Here is a 20,730-nt window from a genome sequence, read left to right on the forward strand (position 1 = left end):
TAAGAAAGGCTGAATCTAGATTTATTTAGGTAAAGAATGGACACGGGGTTGGTCTATTTTTGTTTCGAAAATATGATCTATGTCTCCTCCTAGTGTCTTACGAACTCATTTAGGTAGTAGATTTGGGTCGAGCTTAAGATCAACTATTCGAGATTTTTGACTTTCTGATTTTTTTGTACTTTTAGCCGTTCACAGTTTATCCTCGTACGAGCCAAGAGTATGCTTTGGTATTTTTGCTTTGACTTTTGATGATTTTTTTTTGTTGGTATCTTGCCCCGTTCCTAGTTTAAGAAATGAATGTGATGGCTCAAAAAGGATTAACTAAGTGTAGATAATTGTTTAGGTAGTAGAAAGATGGCCTCTCTTCATTTCAATGAATGACTTTAGGCATAATATTTTTTTACGGTGTCGGCGTTGATTGGTTGTGGAAAGACTTCCTCATCCATCTCTGTAAGGATTAACGCCCCTCCGGACAGTACCTTTTGGATGACGAATGGCCCATCGTAATTCGGTCGAAACTTTCCTCTCGTATCTTCTTGTATTGGTAAAATCTTTTTTAAGACAAGATCTCCTGGTGAGAACTTTCTAGGTCGAACCTTCTTGTTATAAGCTCGTGCTATTCTCCGTTGATAAGTTTGCCCATGACAGATTGCTGAAAGTTGCTTCTCCTCTATTAAGTTCAACTGATCGAATCGGGCTTGGACCCATTCTACTTCATCTAATTCAACTTATTTTAAGATCGGAAGGGAGGGAATCTCGACCTCAGTGGGCGAGACTGCTTCCATTCCGTAGACCAGTGAATAAGGCGTTGTCCTAGTCGAAGTTCGAATTCATGTTCGATAAGCATACAGAGCGAAGGGTAACATTTCGTGTCAATCCTTGTAAGTAATGACCATTTTCTTGATGATCTTCTTGATGTTTTTGTTAGCGGCTTCAACTGCTCCATTCATCTTTGGTCTGTAAATGACTGAGTTATGATGGGTGATCTGAAAATCCTTGCACATCTTAGACATGTCTTTGTTCTTAAGATTTTTGACGTTATCGGTTACTATCCCACTTGGGAGGCCGTACCGACATATGATGTTGTTCTTCACAAACTTCAAGACATTTCCCCTTGTATCATTGGCGTAAGTGCTGCTTCTACCCATTTTATAAAGTAGTCGATGGCGATTAAGATGAAGCGATGCCCATTGGAAGCTTGAGGATTGATCTGCCTAATGACATCCATACCCCAGAGTAAAAAGGGCCAGGGAGAAGTCATATTGTGCAATTCTGAAGGTGATGCATTGATTTTATTGGCGTATATTTGACACAAATGGTACTTCCGAACATGCTGGTACCCGTCGGTCTCCATGGTCATCCAGTAATAACCCATTCTCATTATTTTCTTTACGAGCATATGTCCATTCATGTGAGGTCCACAGACTCCGCCGTGCACAGTCTTGATTAAGCGTTGAGCTTCTGCTTCTGTTACACACCTAAGGAGGACCTCGTGGTGAGACTTTTTGTATAAGACTCCACTACTCAAGAAGAACTGTCCTGCCAATCTTTGAATAGTCTTTCGGTCGGTTGCTGTGGCATTGGTGGGAAAGTTTGGTCTTCTAAGAATGCCTTGATGTCTGCATACCATGGCTTTTCCTCAGGTTCTTCGATCCCCACAGACAAGCAATATGCTGGCTCATCTTGAATACCAATCTCAAGAGGGTCGATTATGGTATCTTCGAATATACTAATCATTGATCCCAAAGTAGCCAGTGCATTTATAAACAGGTTCTTAGCCCTAGGCATATAAGTGAATGAGATCCGGGTGAAGTTTGAGCTTAGATCCTCGAGATACTCATGATAAGGAACTAGTTTCTACTCTCGGGTCTTCCATTCACCCGTTGTCTGGTAGACTACCAGACTTGAGTTTCCAAATACATCTATTTCATCCACTTTGAGGTCGATCGCTGCTTTCAACCCCACAATGCATGCTTCGTACTCAGCTTCGTTGTTGGAACACTAAAACCTTAATCTGACTGCAATGGAGATATGACTCCCGTCTGGCCTAACCAGGACTGTCCCAATTCCGTTTCCCTTCTGATTTACTCCTCCGTCGAAATACATTTTCCAACTAGATTCTTCATCGTCGCTCTCGGCTTCAGCAAACAAGATGGCTTCATCAGGAAAATTTGTCTTTAGTGGTTCATAGTCAGGCAGAAGGTGTTCCGCTAAGTAGTCAGCAATAACTTGTCTTTTAATGGCTTTTTGAGTGACATAGGTGATGTCGAACTCAGATAATAATAGTTGTCATTTTGCGGTGCGTCCGTTAGTGCTGTTTTCTCGAAGAGATACTTCAAAGGATCCATTCGAGCAATGAGTATGGTCGAATAACTAAGCAAGTAGTGGCGTAGCCGTTGTGATGCCTAGACAAGGGCACAACACGTCTTTTCAAGGGTTGAATAGTTCTCCTCGTAACTTGTGAACTTCTTGCTAAGGTAATAGATAGCTCGTTCTTTTCGACCTGTTTCATCATGTTGTCCCAGTACACAGCCCATGGAATTTTCTTGCACGAAAAGATACATCAGTAAAGGTCGACCTGGTGTAGGTGGAACTAAGACTGGTGGATTAAGCAGGTATCTCTTAATCTTGTCGAAAGTTTCTTAACAGTCTTCATTCAATTCTTTCGGCTCATTCTTCTTCAGTAATTTGAATACTGGCTCACAGATCAGAGTTAGTTGTGCGATAACCGACTAATGTACTGAATTCTCCCTAGGAATCCCGTGATCTCTTTCTCTGATTTAGATGGCTCCATATTTATGATGTACTTCATTTTAGCTAGATCGACTTCAATGCCACTTCTGCTGACAATGAATCCCAATAACTTTCCTGACGTGGCTCCAAATGCACATTTTGTTGGATTAAGTCTTAAGCTATACTTCCTTAATCGATCAAATAATTTTTTCAAGTTTACCAGATGATCCTCGTCAAGATTTGATTTAGCTATCATGTCGTCCACGTATGCTTCTATCTCTTTGTGGATCATGACATGAAATAAGGCAGTCATGGCACGTTGGTAAGTTGCCCCAGCGTTCTTCAGATCAAACAGCATGACCTTATAGTGAAAGGTGCCCCAAGGTGTGATGAATGCAGTCTTCTCTTGATCTTCTATTGCCATTTTAATCTGGTTGTAACCCGAGAAGCCATCCATGAACGAGAACATACCGTGCCCCGTTGTATTATCGACCAAAGTGTCGATATGTGATAATGGAAAGTCGTCTTTAGGACTAGCTCTGTTCAGATCATGGTAGTCCACACACATACGCACCTTTCCATCTTTTTTTGGTACAGGAATGACATTGGCGAGTCACTCCGGGTAAGTGGACATTGCGAGAAATCCTGCTTGGAACTGCTTCATTACATCGTCATTGACTTTAAGTATCCACTCTGGTTTTAACCTCCATAATTTCTGCTTGACTGGCTTTCTTCCCGATCTAATAAGCAACTTGTGAACGACTAGATCCGTGTCTAAACCGGGCATGTCTTTGTAGGACCATACGAAGACATCTTGGTATTGCTGTAAGAACCTTGTCATTTCTTCTTTCTGTTCAATCGTCAATAGGGCCCCGATCTTAACGATCTGTAGGTCATCTTCGGTGCCTAGGTTCACTGAGTTTGTATCCTCTATATTTGTTTGAACACCTTTCTCGTGACGTTCCATGAGTTCTTTGATTTCTTTTGGAGGATATTCAACATCTTCCTCTACTCTTCTTCCATCCCCACGAAATCAAAGTCGAGCTCGAGGTCAAAGTCGTATTCATCTCTTTCATACTCTGTTCTATCACAAGATTCATTCAACTGAGGAAATTCTTTGAAAACCTTAGGTATTTTGAAGATTTTTGATTTTTTTGAATTTTGGAAAATATTTGATTTTTTTTGAATTTTGAAAGATTTTTGATTTTTTTGAATTTTGAAATATTTTTGATTTTTTTGGATTTTGAAAGATTTTTGATTTTTTTGGATTTTGTGGATTGTCTATATTCCTGAAACAAGATGAAGAAAAATCATGCAAACTTATTAGCGACGAAGGTGAGCCCCCAAAACAATCTTGCCCCGAGGACGAGGGCTCATTATGGTCCTCAGGTAGATGAGATTTTATTAATGGAATTTTTTTTGGAGGCCGTAGGGATTCTGGATCCCATGGAGGCCTCATAAGTAATTGGGTATTCCTCCCAATTCTTGAAAACTTGCCCTTCTTCTGTAAGGTAGATATATCGGGAGAGTGGCTCCCTTGACGGTTCAAATATGACCATCACTTCGGATTGACTGTCGTCAAGTCCGGGTACTTGTAGAGTGGGTGGAATTATGACAGATCCCCAATAGATTTGAAAGGAGAACAGTGATCTTTCTTCTTCGCATATTGCGACTTCTGCCTTAGCGGGCTCTCTTTCTTCTTTTTGACTTCCTTCGGAATCCCCTTCGAATAAGATGTCCATGCCATCTGTAAAGGAATGTGGGGACTCAACGAATGAGTCTTCTTGCAGTTGAACGGGCTCGATACTTACAACACTTGGTTCTATTGTGTGGTTTGTTGACAATGGGTCTAATAGATCATCTGGCCTTTTTTGTGATCGTGGGAAGCTGACACTGATGTGTGGTAACCTGCCCAAATTTCATACGTTAGGCTCACGATTCTGTCTTCATACAAGTCAAAGTTCCCTCTTCTTATCATTCATGTTAGAGATGTCCTTCTTTGTAGGCCTAAACCCAAGACCGAAGTAGGGAGTATGTTTTTGGGCATTGATCAGAGTGGCCCTACATTTTCCTTTAGGCCCTAACCCTTGTTCCGGACGATATCCCGCCTTTTTTATCACTCGTCCGATCATCAGATTTGTTTTTTACAACTCTGCCCTTATCTTCTCTCTTCCCCTTGGGATATGATTGACAGATGTGAACTGAAAGAATGGTACCCCTTATTTTCTCTGGTCATTTCTACGTCAATATAGGGTACATCTGGTGATAGATCGACTAGTATGAGATTTTCTACGAGAACTGATATCACCCTCTGTCCCATGATGAATTTGACTCACTGGTGCAAAGAAGCAGGGACTACCCCTACGATATGGATCCAGGGTCTTCCTAAAAGGAGATTGAATGCTGAGGGTATGTCCAGAATCTCAAATGTCACTTCAAACGTACATGATCCAATAGTGACTGGGAGATCCAGTTCCCCTAACGACTCCGTCTTCCTACTATCAAAAGCCCTTACTGTCCTTCTAGTTGGCCTAAGGTGAGACAAATCTGCGTTTAACTTGTGCAAAGTTTGTAGAGGACAGACATTGAAAGCCGAACCGTTGTCGATCAATACCCTCGCTACCACCATGCCTTTGCACATTACCATGATGTGCAATGGTTCAATGTGACCACGCCCTTCACTGATGAATTCGTCCTCCGTAAAGGTGATAGGATTGGGAGTTATAATCTGTCCGACTGTCTTCTCCAATTCTTCCGGTGAGGTGGTCTCAGACACATGTGCACTACTAAGGACTTTGAGCAATGCTTCTCGATGTTGCTCTGAATTTAGTAGAAGGTCAAAGATGTTGATCTGAGCTGGCATCTTGTTCAACTGCTCTATTATATTATACTCATTTTTTCGAATGAGTTTGAGAAGGTCTGTTACTTCTTTATCGGTTAGTCTACTTTTCTTCTTCTCCGACTCTCTTGGTAATGTTTGTTCCTCCTTTACCAGCTTTCCTTTTTCCTTTTCTTTTCTTCTATCCTCTTCCTCGTTCTACCTTTTTTGTTATTTTTCTGGTACTTTGTAGCACCTCCCTGATTTAGTCATATGACCAATGTCCATGATCATCGCCTCTTTCGGTTTCTCAACCCCTACGGATGTCACAATCATCGTCTCATAACTCCATGGGACGATTTGATTTGAGCGGTATGAAAATGATTTAGGGGATATGATGGTCATGGGTTGAGCGTCTGGTTTTAGATGAAGGACGAGAGGTGGTGGATTGGGTTTGATAGTTGGTGTAGTGATATTTGGGGTTTGTGGATTGGTATAAGATAGGATGAGGGGTGGTCGAGAGGAGAAACTTGAAGTTTGAGGGGTCGGTACAGTGTAGGATATGATAAGAGGTGATCGGGAAGGAGGGCCTGAAGTTGGTATGGTGCAAGGTATAATGAGAGGTAGCCTAGAGGAGGAGCTTGAAGTTGGTAATATGTAAGGTATGATGAGAGGTGGTCGTGAAGGATTTGAGGTTTGGAAGTTGGAGTGAATAGTTAGATTGACCATTCTAATGGGAAGTTTAGATGGTGATTGATTAGTTACGTCTTGGGGTACAGCATTCATGCTAGAGGATGTAGGTTCCTTTCTCAAACTGACTCTAACCTTCGAGCTAACAAGTGCTATCAAGGTTGAAGGGTCGAAACTTGGTTCGTCTCTCTCTATAGCATTGATCGTAGGCCCATCGCCTCCCCAGTTGTGAGTTGGTAATGGATTCCGGTTGATGTTTTGCTGAGGTGTTTGAGCCACCAGACCATCGAAGATGATCGTTTTCCTGTCGATCAGATTTTGAACCTGGTGCTTGAGTTGCCAACACTGATCGGTGGCATGCCCCGGTGCACCCATATGGAATTCACAGAATTGATTGGAGTTGTACCCTAGCCCCTTTATTACTTTTGGATTTGGTTGCCTCTTGGTGAGATATTCTCCCCTGAGTAGAGCTGGGAGTAGTTCTGATAGAGTCATGGACAAGCTAGTGAAGACTCGTGGGATTCTGTTGGGTCTGCGTTGCTCAGTTTGATGATTCTGGGCGAACTGTGGGTTCTGACCAAATACTGGATTTTGACCAAACTGAAATGCTTGTGGAATAGGTGCAGCTTGGGGTGGGTTAACCTTAAAGGGGACCTGAGGTGCTGGTGGCCTCTGGTTTGGTGTTGAGATGAAGAAAGGTCGAACAGGTTGTACATTGTTAACTTGTGCTTCTTCTTTCTTCTTATTCAAGACTACCGGTTTTTGTTGAGTAGACCCCCTTACTGGTGCCCCTAGATTGGACAAGTCGTAAATCAGACCGGATCAAATACTGTCCTCAACTCGATCCGCCACTTGGACCAATGACGAGAAGCTTGCAGTTGTATGACCCACTAGATGCGTATAAAATGAATGGCCCAAAGTTGAGATGAATATGGTGTTCATCTCTTGTTCAGTCATTGGTGGCTTCACTTTAGAATCCGATTCCCGCCACCTTTGGGCATACTCTTTCACACTTTCTTTTGGCTTTCGAGTCATTTTGGCCATGTCATTTCTGTCCAATCCCATGTCCGTATTGAATCTGTACTCTTTCAAGAAAATTGTAGCCAGGTCTTGCCAGCTCTTAATCCACAAATGATCTAACTGAGAGAACCATGAGAGGACTGCCCCTGTTAAACTCCTTTGAAAGAGTTGAACCAACAACCTGTCATCATCACCAAATTGGCATATAGAATCACAGTAGAGTTTCAAGTGGGATAGAGGGCATCCAATGCCGTTATACTTTTCGAAGTCAGGACACTTGAATTTTTGTGGTAATGGTGCATTTGGGTAGAGGCAAAGATCTTTGAACCTCATTCTGTTTACAGAGTCCTTGCCTTTCATCTTTCTAATCTCCTCCTCGACTGCCTCGAGCTTGTTGGCAAGTTTTTCTTCTGTGGTACTCCTTACTTCAGCAGCCCTGAATTCACATTCTTCCTCTTGAATGACCTCAGGTCATTATGGATTACAATGGATGTGAATTGGGGGCCCCTGATTGACGGGAGCCATAGGCGGTAAGGTATTTTGCATTGGTGGCAGTTGTTGTGGTTGTTTTGGCATGTTTTGATTCGAGCCAGATGCTTGATGTTGTACAGCTTGAATGATGCTTGGATTTGCCATTAGCAGACTAGAATCTTGTCATGTTTTTCCAATGCCTTCACCACTATATCTAGTTTTGAAGTGAGATCGATTATTACTTCTGTCACTGTCTGTTGAGGTTGCTCTGAAGTACTCATGATTGGTTGCGAGCATAGAAAATATGGAGGATTGTCAGGTGGTAAGTACTTCTTTCTGGGTCATATGGACAAGAGGTTAGGCATTAACATATCATTTACACAATGAAGATGCATGTTGATTTATTAGGTCAGATTGGATTAATTGGTAAAGTTGCATTAAGAAAATCCTGAATTTGGTTGAGGTTGGGTTTTTTTATCAGCACGGAGCTGGGGTTCGTCGGCACGGAGCCAGATATTGATCCGCACGGAGGTGGGATTTGTCAGCATGGAGCTGAAGGTTTGTCAGCACGGAGCCAAAGATTTGTCAGCACGGAGCTGGAGGTTTATCAACATGGAGCCAAAGGTTCATCAGCACGGAGCTGGAGGTTTGTTAGCACGGAGCTGGAGGTTTATCGGCACGGAGCCAAAGGTTCATCAGCATGGAACCGAAGGTTCATCGGCACGAAGTTGAAGGTTTATCAGCACAGAGCTGAAGGTTCATCAGCACAGAGCTGGGGGTTTGTCAGCACGGAGCTGGAGGTTTATCAACACGGAGCCGAAGGCTCATCAACATGGAGCCGGAGGTTTATCGGCACGGAGCTGAAGGTTCATCAGCACGGAACTTGAGGTTTATCAGCACGGAGCCGGAGGTTTGTCAACACGAAGCTGTAGGGTCATCGACATGGAAGCGGAGGTTTGTTAGCACGGGGCTATGAAAAATATTTTGTAAAGACGGATTATTGTAGAAAGATTGAGTCAAAAAAACCATTTTGTTACCCCATCAATTCAATTATCTGAAATCAAGATCGGCTCGTCAAATCCCCAAGGAAAAGTGGCGTACAATGGCACTCTTAAATCATCTCAGTTCCTTAAATAGACGTAGTCTATCCCCCTCGTATCAACAGGATAGGATCGTTCTTAGGCACCGGCTTTGATCAAGAATTGCAATTGGTGCTTAAAATTTTTTTTATTTTTTTATATATTTTTTTCAAATCTAGTTTGTTGGAAAATGATTGGATTTATTTGAATTAATCGACCAATTGTTGATCTTGATGGTTCACACATAGGTTATGGACATGGTTGAGATTGAAGGATAGATCCGGTTTGGGTTGGGTACGGGTTGTGAACCCGACTCGAAATGGATATGGGTCGTGAACCCATTTGAAAGTGGATATGGGTTGTGGACCCCGTTTGAAATGGATATGGGTTGTGGACTCATTTTGGTATAGATATGGGTCGTAGACCCATTTAGAAATGAATATGGGTCACGGACCTATTTGGGAATGGATCTTGAAATGGATATGGGTCATGGACCCATTTGAAAGTGGATATGGGTCGTAGACTCAGTTGGAAGTGGGTATGGATCGTAGATCCATTTGGAAACGGATATGGGTTGTGGACCTACTTGAAATGGATATGGGTAAACGATCCATTTTGAAGTGGATTTGGGTCATGAACCCATTTAGAAATGGATATGGGTCGTGGACTCATTTGAAAATGGATGTCGGTCGTAGACCAATTTAGAAATGGGTATGGGTTGTAGACCCATTTTGGTGTGGATATGGGTCGTGGACCCGATTCGAAGTGGTTACGGGTTGTGGGCACGATTTAAGTTGATCCTCGATGATGGATAATGGTAAGGTTGGTAGTACGCCACATTGAATCGGGATCAATTTCTATAGGTAGAGTGTAGGCGAGCTCCGTTTGGATCAAACACAAAGTAACGAGTGGTAAGCCCTAAGTTTAACGATAGAAATGATGTCTTTAATCATTTTCAAGCCTTAAAAGTCAAATTTTAATGGACGAAATGAGCAAAAAAAATTTTTTTTTTTTTGGGTCCGTTTTTAATGAGCGGACCGAAGTGCTTTTGTACTGGTCCGCTCTTTAAAAACGAACCAAAACCTTAATTTTCGTCGAAATTTTTTTTTTTATATTTTTTTTTAGATTTTGAGGCACATAGCCCCTGTCTTTTGGCTTGGGGTACATAATTTTTTTTTTTATGATACAAAGCATAAACAAAGATTTCCCCCTTTACCTAGGGGAACATGTAAAGAAATAAAACAAAAACAAGTCTAAAATCTAAACCCACTCTTGTTCTCATAGTTTAACTGAAACTTTGTCTCCACTCAGAATGGTTACTAGACAAGAGACGGCCCCAGCCAAAAGCCTCCCAAACATAACCAATAGAGGTTTGGGGATGGTTGTCAGTTAAACTTATGAAGGAACTAAGGTGTTCAATCACTAATAACATAAAAAAAGATACACAAATTTTAAAGCATGCCATTAGGAGCTCTAAAAGGTTGTCAGTTTAACTTGCCTTTGTGGGTTAAAAAAAATTTACAAAGTCGTCTCCTTGGATCGAAAAAATTACAATAATGAGAGGGTTGATAAATTATTTTTTCAAAATTGTGTCCTAAGTTTCTAATCGTATTTAATGCATGCGGCTATAGGTGGTTTCACGGTTACCCATTCTTCAAACCTCAATGCATACCGAAGTACACATGTCTTAGGTTGGTGATTGGGTTGGATGTGTTCGTCCCCGTACCCGAAATAAGTGATCTCAAGTCATGAAACTATTAAGCATCCGGGTTTAAACTTTTATAGGTAGAGGAGATTTGTATAATGGGCTATGCAAGCGTAAGCGCACAAGTGCGTTTTAAAAACAAGTATCAACCCCCTTTACAAGCATTCATCCCACAAACGAGTCAAAGAACATATTACAACCATTCTCCAAGAAAAAAAAGCAAAGTACCAAACAAAACACAACAACAACAATGTTAGTAAACACATATCAAAATTTTTTTTTTGTAAAAAAATGGCCAAATGGTCATGGTTTGAACCCGCAATCCCCCCAGCGGAGTCGCCAAGTTGTAGATATGAGAATGTTCATCCTTAAACCTCAATGCTACGTTGTTTGGAGTCGCCACCATTTTTTTTTTTGAAATGGGTGTGAATGGGCACCCGAATCCATTCTTTCGAAAATAATTTTTTCATGGCATTGTAGTGACTCTCAATCATGGAAAGGTATGGTCTACCTAAGATCTAGGTAAGGGGATTCGATTAGAGAATAGGGAAGGTGTTAAGCACCCCATTCTCTCCACCTAAGGTGGTTACCTTTAGATTTGGCCATTTTTTGAAAAAGATTAACATAACAACTAAAATGCATGAGATGCATGAAGTGGGTGGGTACACATAGTGTGTATGTACCCCTTTGAAAGGGGATTTGATGTTGGTGTTGACATAAGAAATATCTTATGGGAGAAGATATCCTATGGAGTCAACACACCTTTGCATGAGTTGAAATGTTGGTTTAGGATTTTAGAGAAATTCCATGAATAGAGTTCTCTTAGATCTATAACCTTAATGCATGCATGCTTAGCTAGAAACTTAGTGTTTTAACCCCATCAAAAGAGTTGCACATTTCTTCATCATAGCCAAACATGTGTGATGTGTGTGCATAGTGTACATTATGATGCATGATATAAGAATGGGTTAAAAAGGGTTTCAACCTCCATCCTTTCAATCAAACCGTCTCAAGCATTCCATGCCCAAGGTTGAGGTTCAATCTACTCGGGATGAAGGAGGGTTCTCCATTACATCCTAAAGATTTCTAAAAAGAGAAAGAGAGGGATAGAAGAAGAAGATGCAAGTTAAAATATAAATAACAACCACTATAGCCACCTTGTCCCGTTGGAGGTCTTGAATGAACTTGAGCTTGAGAAATGAGTTTGAAAGTTGAAGGATGTAGTTGAGGGTTGAGAGAGTTAAAAGTTGAGAGATAAGAGATGAGTAGAAATTTTGGTAGAGTTTTAGGTTGAAAGATGGGGGCTTGAGAGCATGAATTGTTCATAGAAAATGAGGGTATTTATAGAATTTTTGGAGAACTTTTGGGGATAAATTGGTCCAATCCTAAAAATAATGAGAATGGACATAAGGTTTAGGTTATTTCTTTTTGGATTTTTTATTTGTTTGAGGGCAAAGATGACATTTGTGAAAAAATCCTAAAAGTATTCTTTGATATTTGGTTTTTTGGTAAATAAAGGTGAGAGAACAAAAGTACTTTTGAGAGGATGAATAAGGGAGTGACATGTGTAAAGGTGGAGTGGTAGGTGAAAAGTAGACCTTGGTTCATTTGTAAATAACTCATAAAACAAGGGTGGAAGTATAATTTGAAAATGAACCAATGGAAGAACAAAAGTACTTTTGGGAGGGTGAGTAGGAGAATGACATGTGTAAAGGTGGAGTGGTAGGTAAAAAATAGACCTTGGTTCATTTGTAAATAACACATAAAGCAAGGGTGGAAGTATAATTTTGAAATGGAATGGGAGAACAAAAGTACTTTTGGGAGGATGAGTAGGAGAATGACATGTGTAAATGTAAAATGGTAGGTGAAAAGTAGACCTTGGTTCATTTGTAAATAACACATAAATCAAGGGTGGAAGTATAATTTTGAAATTGACTAATGAGAGAACTCCATGTATGTACTTGAAAATTCTCACCTTTTGAGGGTATGATTGGAAGTTTTCTCAACTTTATGAATTATTACCAAAGACCAAAGTATCTTTTTGGTTTGACCACACCTTTTGAGAAGGGCATTCTTGAATTTTCACAAAGGGGGAGTTGACCCTCCAATTAGATAATGCATTGGGTATTGAGGGCTTATGAGAGATCAACATGTGTCATCTTTTGAGGGGGTGTGAAAAAATAGGCTTAGAGTGGGTTTGGTATTGGGCTTAGGGAATGGGATTAGTATGGGACTTAGAGAATGGGCTTGATATTGGGATTAGGTTGGATTAGGACATGGATTTAGAATATGGACTTGGGTTAGGTTGGAGAATGGATATAGGTTCGGATCGGATCATGGAAGTAAGTAGAATTGGTTTGAATTAGGGACAATGTATGGGTATGCAAAAATAATATAAGATGATGTATGTATGCATGTATGCATGAATAATGTTACCAAGTGGCAATGTGGCCCCTTGAGAGGCTTGAGTTCTAAATCGGAATCAATTCGAGGATGTTTGGATCTTTCCAACGGGTTCGTGTAAATTAGGGTGTCTACACTTCCATTTCCAACATTTGTTTGGTATCGTCCTATTTTGATGTTACCGACTATACAGTTCAAAACTCGTCCTATTCACCAAGTCATTGCACAAAGGTTTGCTGATTTTATGGAGGTCACTTACATTGGCCGTAGTCTTCCCAATATTGACTGTGAAGATGTTATGCTGAATGCCACTTGGAGCGAATTTCCTTGTGGGGATCGAGTCGTTGTTTGGTATTACAATTATGTTTTACTCGTTACCCGTATGCTTTTGCACTTCTAGGTGTTGCACCATGTTCTTATGAGGAAAATTTATCCAAGGCAGGGTAACGTTACTCAACTCACTTCTCAAATGATGGATATTATCACTCTCATCCTCCATCTCCGTTGCCACCTACTCAAACACCCCAACATATCCCCTTTATCATTTAGATCTTTTTCAAACCATATCCCAACGTCATTTTTTTTCCTTCTCAATCCATTAACTCCTCAGCCCAAGCCTTCTCTCTCTAGATCATGTTCATACCAGCCCCATTCTCCATGTCAGACTCTTTTAATAGCCAACCCCCAAACAAGCCACCACCTCTCCATTTCTTATTTCCTCTATGTTTTTTCTCTCGACCTCACGTTCAACTTCCCTTCTTAGTAGCATCCTCTCATCCACCACCTCTCTCTTACCATCACTCTCGATATCTTTCTCTTGTTGTTCCTCTTGGTTCTTTCTTCTCAGTTTCGACAGCAATCCATTCGGCCTGTGTCCTCATGCATTATCACTTTCGTGCCCACCTCACAACAATTCATTTAACCTTACTTTCACAAACCTCATCTTCCAAATTCAACGTCCACAACGATTTCTCCTCTACCATAGATTCTCAGCATTACACTCTTAGTATCACTCGCATGAGGCATTACTCTTTACTTTTAATCTTTTAAAGTCCTGAAGGGAATCGTAGCCACTACCATCATCAAAAACTCTCTTAAGTTCACCTCCATTGTAAACAAGATAAGTAAGGTTCTTTTATTTCTTTTTTTGTTGGGTTTTTTTATGAACAAAACATTCATGCTACCATGGCCGTGATTTCATGGGGATTTTAGTAACATCTTTTTCCTATGACTTGTTGATAACCAATTTAGTAATTATTCATGCTCATCATGATAAATGATCAATTTGGTGAATTCTTTTGCATATTTGACCATTTTGATAATTATTCATGCTTATGAGGATAAATGATTAATTTGATAATTTCTTTGTGCATATTTGACCATTATTCATGCCCATGATGATATTCGACTAATTTGACAATTTACTTATACATATGATAAAAATTTACCACTTTAGTAATTATTTGTGCACAAAATGATATTTGACCCTTTTAGTAATCATTTATGGATGTGACGTTATTTTACCAGTTTGAAAATTAATTATCCATGCGAAATTGTGTACTGATTCGAAAATTAATTATGCATGCAATGTTATTTTAACAATTTGAAAATTAATTATGCATGTAATGTTACTTTACCAATTTGGAAATTAATTATGCCCGTGAAAATGTTAATTAATTTGGGAATCATTAATGGATGTGACACTTTAATTGAATTTTATTTTATAAAAACTTGCCACATGAGCCTTAGGGCGTTAGATGTGTTCTGGGCTTTTTAAAATTGTTTATTCTTTCCCTGTGTAAAAAATTCCCAGAATTATGTAATATTTGTGGAAACCATAGTCGTAGGATTTATTTGGCCGACTTGATATTAAATGATAATGATTGGACCATAGCTTGACTCTAATCTTCTTCTCTTAACTTTAGATTTTCTTGGATCGTAGTAGAGACCAATCACTTCGATTGGGCGAGTTCGATGCCTAATACCTTTCGAAACCTATAACTTGACCCCTTGCCCTTTTCTCTTACCCTTGGACCGCTCTTGACCCATTTGCAGTCACTTAATGGTTCCTAGACCTAAGTTAGGTGGTAATTCGCTATCCTCAAAACATCTCCAAAAATTATTCATATACTTTTTATTTAATTAGTAAAAATTGTCGAGGCATTTTAAAAAGTTATGGACATTTAGGTACTTAACAAGAAATTTATAAACAAAGGTTTATGTAGAAATATACCTTTCCAACTTGGCAAATTCAGTTGCAAGATTGTCGAGTCTTACCATTAGGAACTTATGATATGATTTTGGGAGTTTAATGGCTTGCCACCTTACGTGAGGTCATATAGGTCTTTTTGCATTTAGAGACGAGTTTTAGTTTCAAAGGCAACTAGTATGGTCTTTACTATCTCCAAGGACATGAGTTAGTAAGTAAACAAGCAATGCTTTGTGATGAGACTATCGTTGTTCTTCTTACCGGAGTTAATAATAATCTTACGTTTACCTTACTTGTGGGGCAAGTAGGGGATCGAACCCAAGAGAAAGGAGGAATAGAGTTAAGCTAAGAAGATAAAATTCAAATTAACTAAAAGGAATTAAAACTGTTTTTCTTTGTATTTTTAAACTTATAAGAAAATGTAAAATTACTAGAAAAGAGACTAAAGTAAATGAAATTAAAAGCAAGTAAACTTATGAAATTAAAACACCATTAGAGGTAGATCTACCTAGAACATGTTGATGAGCAATTCTTAGTTTCAAGCCTTTTTATAACTCAATCGTAAGGGCTTGGTGTTAGCTCCTTATATCGGAAAGTTTTGCAAATGAAATGAAATAAGGGAACATAAACAAAGTAGAATTCTTTGAAAACTTCCTACTACCAATTATCTAGTTTAAGCATACTTTATCTTGATCTAATCTAAGCATAAAGTATCTATATTAAGAATAATAGGTGCAAGAAACTTAAAGAGAATTCATAAGCATTTTAAATAAAAGAAAGGCATGAAATTAAAAATAACACAAGAACTTGCTCTAGGCTTTTCCACTCTCCAATGGAGGGGAACTTAGCCTAATGTCATTGCAAGAGAGGGAAGATAAGAGATGAAAGAACTTTTCTTCATTTCATGGAGAAAATTACAACTTCTTCTTCTTCTACTTCTTACAAGACTAATTAGTCAAAAGGAAATAACTAGAAAATGAAAATACAAAAAATAAGAGAATAGGCAAAGAGCCTTAGATTAAAGGAGTCTTGGATAAGAGAACCAAGATGGGATCCTTTCTTTAGAAATGAAGGCTCTATTTATAGATAAAAATGTGTGTAGAAGAGTCTATAAGTAGCCTCCACTTTTCTTTGCACAAAAAGACAAAAGAGGAGAATATGAGTTAAGGATTAGGGCATTCCAAAGGATTAGGGCATTCCAAAGTGTTAGGACATTCCAAAGTGGGCCCAAATGTTTTTGCCTTGAGATTTTGATTCCAAATTGTTGATTTTCTGCACAAGAAACACACGTAATTAGATTTATCTAGTAAATGAATTTATTTATATATAATTAAGCCTAATTAACATGCAACGTGGTGGTTTGAGGCTTATCATGATTATTATCTTAATATAGAGAAATAGGTACAAAAATCAAGATAAATATCCGGAAAATGTGCGTATAATTGAGTGTTTGGAGACACTCATCACTTTGTACCATTGAAAAACTGAAACATTGAGCTCTTGTTCAGTTACAAAACAACAAAGATACTTCCCAACAATCAAACATATCCAAGGATCTAGCCACATTGCTATTGAGGTTTGTGGATGTATTCAGTACACCGATAGAATTATTATTGATTCATGCACATGATCATACTATCGAGCTCAAACCTAATAGGAAACCAACCAATGTCCCATACTTTCAAAATAATGAAGTTGAAAACATTGTGTGTAAGATGCAAAATGCAGGAATCATATAGCCAAACACCAGTCCATATTCATAACCAATGCTTTTAATGCAGAAAAAAGACGGCACATGGTAGATATGCATTGACTATTACATTCTAAACAACATTTCAATCAAGGATAATGTAGATACCTCATTTTGTGACCACCTAATTCGATAACTCATCAACTCGGTTGCTATAGATCCTTAATGATGAATGCATAGTACATGTAAACGTCGAAAGCTTGTGAAAGCCCCTTTCCCAGTCCTCAGAATTCCTTTCTACTTCATTTTGTCTTTTTTTTGCATACACAACATAAAAATTACGCATACTTTGGATCGCCACCATTTATACCCGACTTAATAGGTACGTACGCTTAAGGTTACTACATATTTTCAACAACCTAGATATCTCACAATGCTAGAAAAATAAAACTTTTAAAGTTAGAAATAATCATTTTGTGATCAAACGATTTTGTTCGCTAAAATTTAAGAAAATTGATAAAATGACGAAAGTACTCCTCGCGGGTCGCATATCTTCGAAATATCTCAAAAGTACTTTCATTACTCTTGAATTGTAATTTTGAGTCTAATGTGACTAAAATCGATGAAAAAAGAGAAATTTAAGAAGAATTGTAAAAATATAACCAAAATGCCCTTAATATTCGACTTCATTTAAAAATCTCGATTCCTAGGAAAATGTGATTCTAGGACTAAAAACATGATATGTCGATGATACTTACACGAATCAATAAGATTTAGAGACGCTCGCGTTTAGGAAGTCAACAAAATTTTAATTAAAATGATGAAAATCAAACAAAATAATAAATTTTCTCACATGAAATGACGAATTTACACGTAGAATTTTTACATAAAATTATAAAAAAATTTAATATGAAATAACGATATCTGTCACATGAAATAAAAATTGCTCACATAAAATGAAAATTTTCCCACATGGAACGCCAATATTTGATTACATGAAAATGATGAAATTTAATCCATCAATTTGAAAACTAATTAAATTGATTATCGACTTTGAATAAAAACTTAAATCAAACAATTACTAACCAAAATTTAAAACCAATTGTTGATCACATTACATATTATACCATTTATGTGTTAAACCATGTTATAATTTATCACATTACATGTTATACCATGCTAATTAGGCTTAATTGCACAAAATAAATGTAGTTATCGAAAAATTGATAACGTGTGTTCACTGTACAGGTCAATGATCAAATCATCAAGATGAACACCAAATCAATCAGTCAAAGGTGCATTACAATCTAGAACACCAATCAAGCTTCTATGTAAAACTAGAAATCATGATGTCTCCAGATCAATGTGATGCACTTCTTTTCGAATAGAGTACCTTAAAATTGCTCCAGTGTGTTTTACATGTGAGATTATATGCAAGAGTAATGAAAACTATTTTTGGATCCTTCTAGAAGACCTCAAGTCTATAAATAAATAATTTTTTCAATTAGAAAAAAAGGTCCTTGGGCCCTTGTCCCTTCTCTCTTCTCCTTCCAATGCCCTTGGCATTTTCTCTCTAATTTTTTATTTTTTAGATAGATTTTATTTCAACAACTTTCTGTAATTTCTCAAAGAAGGAGATAATGTCCTTTGGTTATCACATAAATACAAGTATTGGTTTTACTACTTATTCTTGTATTCTTGCAATGAACATAGGCTAGAACCTCTCCATTAGTGAGAGGAAGAAGCTTAGGAGTAAATTTTTAATTTTATGTTTATGTTTTTTGTTCTTTCACATTCTTTATGTTTATAGAATTTTTTCCAAGATTTTATCCAACTCTAATGAATCAAAACTTTAGATGAATCTCTACGCCTCTTATGCTTAACTTAAATATTTTATACTTAGATGAGATCAAGATAAAACATGCTTAATTAAGATAATTGGTAGAAGAGACGTCATACATTAGTGAGTGAAGGAGCCCTAACTATAGTATTTTTCAAGTTTCTTGCATACCTTCCAACCCATGGAGCTCACACCAAGCCCTTGAGGTTGGATTCAAAGAAGGATAGACTTAAATATAATTTTATTTGCTAATCATAGGTTACTCTAATCACTAATAGCTTTATTATCTTGTTTCTTAGTATAAATTTCCTTCTATTGTATTATTTTCCAACAATATTACTCTTCATTTTGTTTCACAAAAATATAAAAATATATTTTAAATTTGTAAGTTAGATTAACTTCATTTTGATTAGCTTGGTTACATCTCAATTTTCTCCTTGGTACGATCCCCTTACCTGCCCACTTTAGATATCAGATATTCATTTTTGAACATCACTCTACGTTGTTTGGAGTCATCACCATTCTTCTTTAGAAATGGGTGTGAATGGGCAAACGAATCAATTTTAGAAAAATCATTTTTCATGAAATTTTAGTGACTCTTATTAATGAGAAAGGTAAGGTCTACTTAAGATCTAGGTAAGGGGATTCGATTAGAGAATGGAGAAGGTGTTACGCACCCCATTCTCTCCACTTAAGGTAGTCACCTTTTAAATTTGGTCATTTTTGAAAAGATAAGCATAACAACAAAAATGCATGAGATGCATGAAGTGGGTGTGTGCATATGATGAGTACGTAACTCTTTAAAAGAGGTTTTAATGTTAGTGTTGACATGAGAAATATCCAATAGAAGAGGATATCTCATTGAGTCATCACATTTTACATGAGTTGAAATGTTGGTTTATGATTTTGGAAAAATTCCATAGATGGAGTTTCCTTAGATCTATAACCTTAATGCATGCATGTTTAGCTAGAAATTTAGTGTTTCAACTCTATCGAGACAGTTATACTTTTTTTTATCATAGTCAAGCATGTGTGGTGTGTGTACATAGTGTACATATGCTGCATGAGAGACAATGAATTTAAAAGGACTTCAACTTCCATCCTTTCGACCAAATCGCCTCTAGCATTTCATGCCCAATGATGAAGTTCAATCTATTCGGGATGAAGGAGGGTTCTCCATTACATCTTAAAGGCTTCTAAAAAGAAAAGAGAGGGATAGAATAAGAAGCAACTTACAAGTGAAGTAGATCATAACCCACGTTGTCCCTTGATAGTTTTGAATGGGCTTGAGCCTTGAGAGATGAACTTGAATGCTAAATAATTTAGTTGAGGGTAGAAAATCAGAGTTCTTGAGTTAAAGGTTGAGAGATGAGAGAATGAGTAGAGATTTTAGTAGAGTTTTAGGTTGAAAGATTGCGGCTTGAGAGCATGCCTTGTTTATAGAAAATGAGGGTGGAGAATTTTTTAGGATAAAGTGGTCTAACCCTAAAAATAAAAAGAATGAACATGAGGTTTATAAAGGTAAGGTGATATTTGTGAATAAACCTAAAAGTATTCTTTGATCTTTGATTTTTTGGTATATAGAGGTGAAAATAAAAAATACTTTTTGGATGGTGAATAGAGAAGTGACATATGTAAAGATATAATGGTAGGTGAAAATTAAACCTTAGTTCATTTGTAAAGTTTGGTTTGACCACACTTTTTTAGAAGAGTATTATAGAATTTTCACAAGGGGGAGTTGACTCTCCAATTAAATTAAAGCATTTGGTATTGAAGGCTTATGTGAGATCAACATGTGTCACCTTTTGGGAGGGTGTAAGAGAATGAACTTAGAATGGGCTTGGTATTGGGCTTAAAATGGACTTGGATTTGGATTTTGGTTATGGACTTGGGTTATGGATTTTGAGTATTAAGGCTAGATTTGAAAGTGGGTTTAGTATGGACTTGACTTATGAACTTAGGTTATGGATAATGGGTTATGGACTTTAGGTATTACGGTTAGGTTTGAGAGTGGGTTTAGTATGGACTTAGGTTATCGATAATGGGTTAGTTAATGGAGAGTTGATACAAAT

The 20,730-nt window shown here is 37.9% G+C and overlaps 1 protein-coding gene across 1 annotated transcript; it reads right to left on the minus strand.

Moving 5' to 3' along the window:
• Window positions 1-5,065: 5,065 nt before the first annotated feature.
• On the minus strand, window positions 5,066-7,621 carry LOC147388092 (uncharacterized). The gene is made up of 3 exons (XM_086420278.1): window positions 7,133-7,621; window positions 6,377-6,913; window positions 5,066-5,605 (listed from the first exon to the last, which is right to left on the minus strand). Exons 1-3 carry the CDS (start codon window positions 7,619-7,621, stop codon window positions 5,066-5,068), a joined length of 1,566 nt encoding a protein of 521 aa, XP_086276404.1.
• Between the last annotated feature and the right edge of the window lie 13,109 nt (window positions 7,622-20,730).

This window comes from Akebia trifoliata, chromosome 13 (assembly GCF_017979445.1).
Source record: "Akebia trifoliata isolate Shusen 1 chromosome 13, ASM1797944v1, whole genome shotgun sequence".
NCBI lineage: Eukaryota > Viridiplantae > Streptophyta > Magnoliopsida > Ranunculales > Lardizabalaceae > Akebia > Akebia trifoliata.

What these genes read in the sequence shown, in the direction of transcription:
- LOC147388092 (XM_086420278.1), bottom strand. Translation starts at nt 7,621, where the DNA reads ATGAAAGGCAAGGACTCTGTAAACAGAATGAGGTTCAAAGATCTTTGC. An exon ending in ATTCATTTTATACGCATCTA is followed by an intron (nt 6,914 to 7,132) that starts GTGGGTCATACA and finishes ACACCAAACCAG; the next exon opens with AGGCCACCAGCACCTCAGGT. An exon ending in TAGCACTTGTTAGCTCGAAG is followed by an intron (nt 5,606 to 6,376) that starts GTTAGAGTCAGT and finishes ATAATAGAGCAG; the next exon opens with TTGAACAAGATGCCAGCTCA.